General features: G+C 38.5%; 1 protein-coding gene across 1 annotated transcript in view; it reads right to left on the bottom strand.

Annotated features, from left to right (window-relative positions):
* The window catches only part of LOC141110999 (uncharacterized), a 49,561-nt gene extending 40,790 nt beyond the window's left edge, over positions 1–8,771 (bottom strand). Inside the window, exon 1 of the mRNA XM_073602883.1 lies at positions 8,612–8,771. Coding sequence (XP_073458984.1) covers positions 8,612–8,741 — 130 coding nt within the window. The 5' untranslated portion in view covers positions 8,742–8,771. The remainder of the gene's footprint in view (positions 1–8,611) is intronic.
* Positions 8,772–9,148: the final 377 nt, after the last annotated feature.

Consider the following 9,148-nt stretch of genomic DNA (forward strand, 5'->3'; position numbering starts at 1 on the left):
GACATGAAGAAGAAAAGCCCTTTCTCCATCAGGATGGTGACCTCCCATATAGAGACAGAACAATGCAGTTCCTCACTATAGCAGGAAGAGCCTGTTGTATCCAAGGCATTTTAGAAGTCAGTCACTGACTCCACCTATCATTCTCCCCCTCTAACTAAAATATCCATTTTGGGAGGACTAGCCTTTTAATAAGATTGTTTTACATTTTTGTCTTGACCAGATAAGCTTTAAGGAGAGTTTTTCCATACACATTTTTTTTGTTATTGAAATGTGTTTAGACCTAATATAAGTTGAAAGTGTAAAACCCAGTTACTAAAATCACATGACTGTATAAGGTTGTACAAAATAATTTTTTTACAAAATTATTTTCAGTCTGAAGCTTTTATTAAAACTGACATCCTGGTGATCCTGCATTAAGGACCTTGTTAAGGCACTTTCTGCTATAGGGTGACAGTGCTTTGTCCCTGTCATGCTGGCTTCTGATGGAGACTACAAGTGGCAATTTCAACACATATCACACAGGCATGGTCCACTGTTATCACCATTGGGAAACCCACACTGAGAAATGCTAGGCAGCCATAATTGGAGTGTGTGTAGACAGGAAGCCGCGAAAAAGAGGCTGCAGGAGATCAGCATGGCTGAGATACAACAAAGGATAAAAAGGTGAAAACAGTATGTCATAAAATAAATGGCAATTGCTTAAGGCATACAATGCTTTAATAAACTGAACATCATTAGATTAGGGTTTACATTTACTTTAAGCTAATATTTTCTAACTAATAAACAAGATAAGCAAAGAATCTTGTATGAAGCAGCCTAGTTTACTAAACATGGGAGCACTCCGAGGAAAGAAATGAAAAAAAGCTTGAAAAAAATGCCATATTTGGGAATAAGTAACTAATTTCATCACTCATATCTGGAGTCCAATATCAGTCAACTCACATGACTAACTGTGAATGTTCTTTGATGGAATTCATGACTAGGTCTCACATGAATACATGTCTGGATATGAACACTGCCTCCCGCTATTTGCTTTGATTATAAAATAGCAAATAAATAAGTAAATATTATTTTATAATATAATAGGAATGATTCTCTAGAACCTTGTTAAAAAAGCTCAATATGAACTTTAAAGAAAAACTATTGGGGGGGGTCTCAACTTCAACATTTTTGTTCCAAGGCAGTAACGCAGACCGAGGAACTCAAGAGCAGAAAACTCATCGAAAGGGTCCCAGAGACGCAAAAGTGGAAGCTCCGCTTATCTGCCACCCCCCCTCCAGTGCCACATTAGGCACCTTTCAGGGGAAGCGGGTCCCTGTTTTTGACAGGTACCTGTCCCCACTTCCGTGAGACCTCGCCTCGGACCTCGCTGCAGGAAGTTCGACCCCCTCCCCCCCCCTAGGACCATTCAGAAAGTGTAGCGCGCTTGGGGCATGTGCAGTAGGGAGCCGGCTGTGAAGCCAAAAGGCTTCACTGCCGGTTTCCCTTACAAGGAATTGCGGTGGCAGCACCCAAGAGCCGATGGATGGATCGGCTTGGGGTGCTGACATTGCGGGCTCCCTAGACAGGTAAGTGTCCTAATACCCCAGGAAGACGACAGATTTGTCGAAACGGCGTAGGCAGGAGCGGCGTGCTGACGTCACCACCATACCACGCTGAACCCGGAAGAAACGGGCAGCAGCTGAAGCCGGCCGGCGCTACATGTTTTTATAAGCGATCTTTACTGCACAAATTGTAAGTGCTTTTCTTTTATAAATTAAAGTGGATTTTAACTGTATTACGCTATGGAGCATTTCTTTCCTATTTATCCTATTTATCCATGGTCTGTGAGCGGATAAATCACGTTTGGATTGATTTCCTGGAGAGGTGGCTTCCGATCTGCGCACTGACAGAGACCCAGTGGCTGGGGGACACAGCCACATGTGTGCATGATCTCTGTGACAGGAGATCTTTGGATCTGGTAAGGGGCTTACCTTACTTGAGGTGGAGGATCTTCTCTCTATTTTAACATCACGCTCCCTACGGAGATAATCTTTATATCACTTGAAGGAAGGGTGTCTTTCTCCCTCTATCCAACCATTTTCTACACCCACAAGACCTACAGTTCATTTCAATCTATGACTAAATGGACTCTACTTAATCGTTTTTGTTTACTGAATGTTCCACTCATTTTTTTTGCATGCGATTCTTTTTTTTTTGCATGCGATTTATGTGCATTTTTTTTTTTTTTTTTTGTTATGAAACAATTCACTTGTGTTCATTCATAATTATGGTATTTCCAGTTAATATGATCATGTATTTGCACTAGCAGCGCAGCCTTTAAATTGTATAGCTAGTAAGGTGGAGGTTGTTTCACATCTAAGGTTGCAGCAGCATTTTACATTTCAATTTTTGGTTTGAGATATTTGTCTTTTCATCACACACATGTGGGGATCATTTCCACTTATGGGATAGCGCAGTATTTTTTACGATATCCTAATATTAAAAGTCAGCAACTACAGTATTTGTAGCTGCTGACTTTTCATTTTTGGAGGGGGGTGCTGGAGCTCCACTTCATGAAGCCATTAAAGGGATAACTCGCATCTCCCAGAAACTGAAATATTGGTCAAACCATTTGTGTAAATGTAGTAAAGTTTACCTTAAGTCAAAACTCTGTATGTTATTTTTTAGTATTGGGTAGAGTATGGATTGAAAATCACTGAGTGTATTTATATACAGTATATATACGGTATAAAACTAAAGGTTCACCACTAGTCCAGTTAACTTGTGTGTATTTCTTACATTCAGTTAAGCCAGTGGTTCTTAATCTTTTTTGAGTCACGGACCCTCTAAAAAACCTAATGAAAGCTATGGAAATATTCACAATACAACCTTGCATGCAATTAATATATTTACTTTATTTTATTGAAATTTGATTCCATCATACATATATAACATAAAAAAAGTACAAATAAACTAAACAATCTTAAAAAAAAACTTTCTGTGCAAAACTTAATGACCATCCATTACAAAAACAAAACATTGATTCGAAAAAATTTAACAAAACTAATTTAATTCTGCTCAAATCTACTACTATTACTACCAGTAGTAATCACTATTCTTTCTACTATCATTACTACTACTACTATCTCTCTCTTTCCCCCACCTCTCTCTCTCTCTCTCTCTCTCTCTCTTTACATAGTTTATTTCAATTAATGTAAATGTTATTTTTTTTTTATCTGACCCTCACAGACTCCCTGAAACCCATTCATGGACCACTTAGGGATGCTTAGACCCCAGAATAAGAACCTCTGATTTAAGCAGATTAATTTTGGTCACTAGAAAGTGAGATGACATCTCATTCATCTCTGCCTCATTTATTATGATGATTAAAGCGGCTGTATACCCCTTTTTTTAATTTTTACCTACAGGTAAGCCTATAATAAGGCTTACCTGTAGGTAAAATTAATATCTCCTAAACCTACACGGTTTAGGAGATATTCACCCTGCATGCAGCCGCTGACGTCATCGGCGCATGCACAGTGAAGGTCGGGCGAAGGTCCGTCGTATGCTGCCGGAACTTGCCGGAATGGAGGCCTCCTGCGTGCATGCGCGGGAGTGACATCATCGTGGCTCCGGCCACTCACAGCGCGGAAAACTGAAGGGAAAATGTCAGCTCCCTCAGCAGTGACCGGGATGCGATGCCGACGCTTCGTTCTAAGGTAAGTATTTCATAATTAGCCTTATGCCTTTACCCCACAGTTTTTTTGTTTTTTTTCGTTTGCGTGTATACAACCGCTTTAATTGTGACTGCAACTCTCAGATCTCAAAGCTGAAAATAACAGTCATTATGATAAATATTGATCCTTTCAGCTTTAAATGGGTTTTTGAATTGCTTCTTCCTAAAAATTCTGAATTCCTCTTAAATTCACATTACAATAAATTACAGTTTCTCTTCTAGTGACCAGGGAAGTGCAAGATGATTTGAACGAAACTGATCATACCGTAAAATGCTGATTGAGCAGGAACAGTAGCTCTCAGTTTCTCTCATTCATTTGCTTAGGCACAATTTATAAAGAAAGAAAATCCTTTTATGAAGATGGCGTGGGGTCTTTTTTGGGTAGTTTTATTTACTTAATTTAGTGTCCTGTTTTTTTCACTTTTTTTTGTGTATTTTATATTGTCAATATAATTTTTTCAAAAGTAAAAACACTGGGCCAATAGGAGGAGAATAGGATATATGAAGAGCTTCCATAACCCTCAGGAGCCATTCAAAGTCCATTGCATTCTTAAAAACCACCCATAACCACATGCATTTCATCTTCCACATTGACTCAAATGTATTTTTCTCCAGATTTTCGCAATGGAAATGGAAATTCTATTTTTTCTGATTCCAAACACATGCCCCTTGGTGTATACTGAGAGGCTCAGGGGCTACTCCTGCCTGTCAAATCTAATCTAAAATAATGACTTTGTGTGACTCTATTAAAAAGTTTTAAAGAAGGAATATTTAGAAAAAAATAGATATTATACTTTACCTTTCCCACTGCCCATGATGTGGATCTTCGCTCTCTTCAGCAGTTATGGTGCAAAGAGAATCCTTTGTATATATACACACACTTAGAAGAGCATTGGAGTACTGGGCCCCCACTGGGCACTGTGATTTCTTCTGTTGGTCAACATGTCACTACTGTTTCCTGCAATTTCGCTCACCATACTGGAATCAACCATATGGTTGAGAGGGTGCTGCCACGACTCCCTACTGGTCATGGTATATATCAATAATAGGATAAGTCCACAACACACCAACAAGCTTATTTCCTAGTGCAAAGTTTATTGCAAGATCACATGAAAAACAATGTTTTGGGACAGTGCAAAGGACCCTTCCTCAGACTTGTACTAGGTTTATTAAATGCCCGATGAAGGGTTCCTGCATAGTTCTGAAACCATGCCTTTTTATGTGATCATAAAGAAGAGCTTTGCATTTTAAATCAAGATTGCCTGTGTCCTGTGGTGATGTAGGAGATGGTGGAAGGAATCACAGCATCTAGGGGGGACCAAAAATCTGAAGCTCTCAGAAGTGTGATGGGTGGAACAAAACAAACAGGACGCTGCTCCAGGTCAGCTCACATTTTCCCCAATTAAAAAACCAAAGTCCAGATGGCTGCACTTAGATCCTCCTGAAAATCAGGTTTATTAAATGAGTGAATCTATAAAAGCAGGTTCCTTTGGAAGAAGTCACAGGAAGTGACGAAACACACCAGGGCGGAGCTTAATGGCGTCAACATACCACCAGGAAGATGCGACCTTTATTAGGGCACAGTTTGGAATTTATGAAATGTGCATTTGATTTGCAGTGTCACAGTGGGGGTGGAACCCTCTCACTTACACATTGGACCTTTTTATTTTAAATAACTTCTTTTGGATATTATACACATTTAATTAATAGACTTTATATATATATTATAAGATATTGTTATTATGTCCACTGCATGTAATGCAATTTTGTTTATTATTATGGGATTAATGACCTAATTTAGTGCAGCACTCTATAAATGTTCATTTCAAGTTGCAGGTGGGAACACATTTTAGTGCTTTGCAGCAACACATAGTGAATTGGGAGAATTTTTTGGGGTTGTCTAACCACTTCAGCCCGGGAAGGATTTACCCACTTCTTGACCAGGCCATTTTTTGCGATACGCACTGCGTCGATTTAACTGACAATTGCGCGGTCGTGCGAAGCTGTCCCCAAACAAAATTGAGGTCCTTTTTTCCCACAAATAGAGCTTTCTTTTGGTGGTATTTGATCACCTCTGCAGTTTTATTTTTTGCGCTATAAACAAAAAAAGAGCGACAATTTTGAAAAAAAAATGTTTTTTTTTTTTACTTTCTGCTATACTACATATCCCAAAAATATATAAAAAAAAAACAAATTTATTCATCAGTTTAGGCCGATACATATTCTTCTACATATTTTTTGTAACAAAAATCGCAATAGGTGTATATTGATTGGTTTGCCCAAAAGTTATGGGATAGATTTAGGGACTTTTATTTTTTTTATTGTTTTTACTGGTAACTGGTAAAGGCAATCTGTGATTTTTAGCGGGACTGCGACATTGTGGCAGACAAATCTGACCCCAAATGACACTTCTTGGGGACCAGTGACATTATTACATTGATCAGTGCTATAAAAATGCACTGAACAATGTATAAATGACACTGGCAGGGAAGGGGGTAACACTAGGGGGCGATCAAGGGGTTAACTGTGTTCCCTGGGTTTGTTCTAACTGTAGGGGGGATGGGCTGCCTGGAACACCACAGAGATCGCTGTTCCCGATGACTGGGAACAGCAGAACTCTGAGATGTACCCTGACAGAACGGGGATCCGCCTTGTTTACATAGGCTGATTCCCGTTCTGCCCCAGTATACCGAGATCGTGGGTCGCCGGCGGACATCGAGTCTGCTGGACCCGCAGGCGCATGTACCACCGCTATATCACATGCACGGACTGACGTATACCTACGGTGATTTGAGCTATCCAGCCACCTTGCCGCAGTATAACTGCGGCGGGTGGCTGGGAAGTGGTTAAAAGAGTTGTGATATATTGAAGGTTGCACAGAGATCTTCACTTTCATATAAGTAGTACAGTCACAGTGTGGGGGTAAGAGACACCGTTGACGCGTTTCGCACTTAGTACTTACTCATAAGCACCCCTCACTGTGATGGTACTGCTTTTATAAATTCACACATTTAATAAAGCTGATTTCAAGAGGATCTAAGGAGTGCAGCCACCCTAACTTTTGTTTTCTAAGTGTGATGGTTGGAAAGGATTCTCCAGTACCATAACAGTTGAAAAGAGCAAAGAATTGCAGTACATGTGCCTGGAAAAATAAAGTAATAATATCTCTTTTTTACAAGGGAAGCATCTGTTCTATTTTTTTTTTTTCAACTGCCTCACTTTAACGTATTTGCAACCAACAAAACTTAATGAACATATGTTCAAATACTTGAAGGAGATCTAAACCCTTAATGGATGGCATTTCAGTTTCTAAAGTTCTTTGTATCATAAATATCAGACTTTATTTTTGTCATAAAATGTTGTTTTTACCATTTTTCACCCTCTTTTTGCACCTCAGTGCTACTGATCGCCTCCAGCCTCTTTCAGCCACTTCCCGTCTACATGCATTGGCTGCACATCGTTGGGTGGATTATACCTGAGCAATGTGAGCCAGGCTACTTGTATTCTCCAGTAGGAGCTCATGGGTGACAGTTGTTTAGGAAGTGCCTGAACAAGGACCTTGCTGTCAGAATCGCCAGGGATGATTTTATTGAAAGCGAAATATGAAAACAACTTTTGAAATGACGTATTATACAATAGTGCTTCATCATAATAACTAGGGTTGCACCAATACTAGTATAGATATCGGTATCGGTGCCGATACCAAGTATTTGCACAATTTTCGGTACTCATGCAAATGTACCGACACCGGAAATTGATACTTTCAGGCTCGGCTCTTTGAGCTGTCAGTGGGTCTCCCCAGTGTTAAAGGAGTCCGGTAATTGGAGCTATCAAAAAAAAAAAAAAAAAGCAGCCGGCAATGTTTATTAACAACATTGCTCAGCCCTGAAACACTAAAATAAAAAGAAACATTGTTTCTTTTTGTATACTTCTGTTTCTTCATCTGCAGATCAAAGGAATGAACAAATGTTCCTCTGTTTAACCCCTTAATAACCCTTAATTTACTCTAATCAGCCTTAATTAACTCCCTATTCTCCTCCATTTAATTATTATTTTCCTGCTTTTTTTCCTTTTGTTCACGTCTATTTTATAAATGATAAACAATTAAAATGTTTTTTTTTTGTTTGCTTTGTTAGTGAATATTTTTTACACATATATATTAACATATATTTACACGTTTCACATTGAAAAAGCGCTAAATTAAAGAAAAAAAAAAAAAATTTATTTGTAAATAACTTTTCAATGCTTTGTACCATTGCTGACAGCTGAAGTTAAAACAAAACAGTTGCGTTAGGTATCGGTAATTGATATCTGCGAGTACTAAAAAAAAAGTATCGGTACTCATTGTAAGAAAAATGGTATTGGTGCATCCCTAATAATAACATGCTACATTTTATAACTGATTTTAGTAATTGGCATTTAGAATGACCTTAAATCCTTATAAGTGATCTCTAGGAAACTTGCCTATATATTATCAAGGAACTTGGAATTAGGATCCATTCATACTGCCATGTGTGCACTGAGCACACGTAAACGTACATGCATTGGCATGCTGTATTGTTGTGTGTTTTAACATGTGTTGTGCTGCAATATTTTTTTTTTTATTTCAGTAAGTTTTGTTATAAAAAAAATAAATAAACAATTTTTAACTTGCGTTTAAGCGCTTTGCGGTGCACTTACATGCATTGTTTGGCACAATGCTTTTTTACTTTTTTTATCAATGTGCACTGCTTTGATTTAAATACATTGCTTTTACAGTGTATATACGCTGGCATGCATTGATCAACGCATGTCAGTGCATCTGGTATGAATGGACCCTAAAACGCACAGACTTTCAAGAAAATTGGAGATAAAATGACAATCAGAAGGTTGAGATGATAAAAGGGGTCTCACCTTCACCACAGTAGTCACAGCAGAGGTCCCTCCCGTTGGCATAGAATGCGTATTGGTTATCTCGGCATCCTTCAGTGACAGCGAGTACAAGAGAATGAAATGCTACAACTGGAAGCCACAGACGGTTCATGTTCACTGCTGAGGATTGACTGCTGCTTGCTTCCTCTTCTACAAGTATAAGAGAAGGAAATATGTAAATGACCGATCACGGGGTGGGGAAATCCTGGGACAAAACCCGCAACATTTTACTCAATTTTTTCATCATGCATTGATTACCACTGCTTAGAAGTTTGGAACCACTTTGTGTATGAAAACTAAAAAAAAAAAAAAACACCTAATTTCTGAAGATCTAGATGACTTTGTTTTGCTAAAATTCTTTAAAAAAAAAAAAAAAGAAAAACTCAAAGCTGATCCCGGGGCACAAAAACCTTAATTTAAATATATTCTTCAACAACCAGAAAGGAAATAAATTTCATTTGTGTGCTTCAAATGCCTTTGCAAACCCAGATATTACCTTGTAAAACTAGCAGTTATATC

The sequence above is a fragment of the Aquarana catesbeiana genome, linkage group LG10 (assembly GCF_042186555.1).
Source record: "Aquarana catesbeiana isolate 2022-GZ linkage group LG10, ASM4218655v1, whole genome shotgun sequence".
Lineage (NCBI taxonomy): Eukaryota > Metazoa > Chordata > Amphibia > Anura > Ranidae > Aquarana > Aquarana catesbeiana.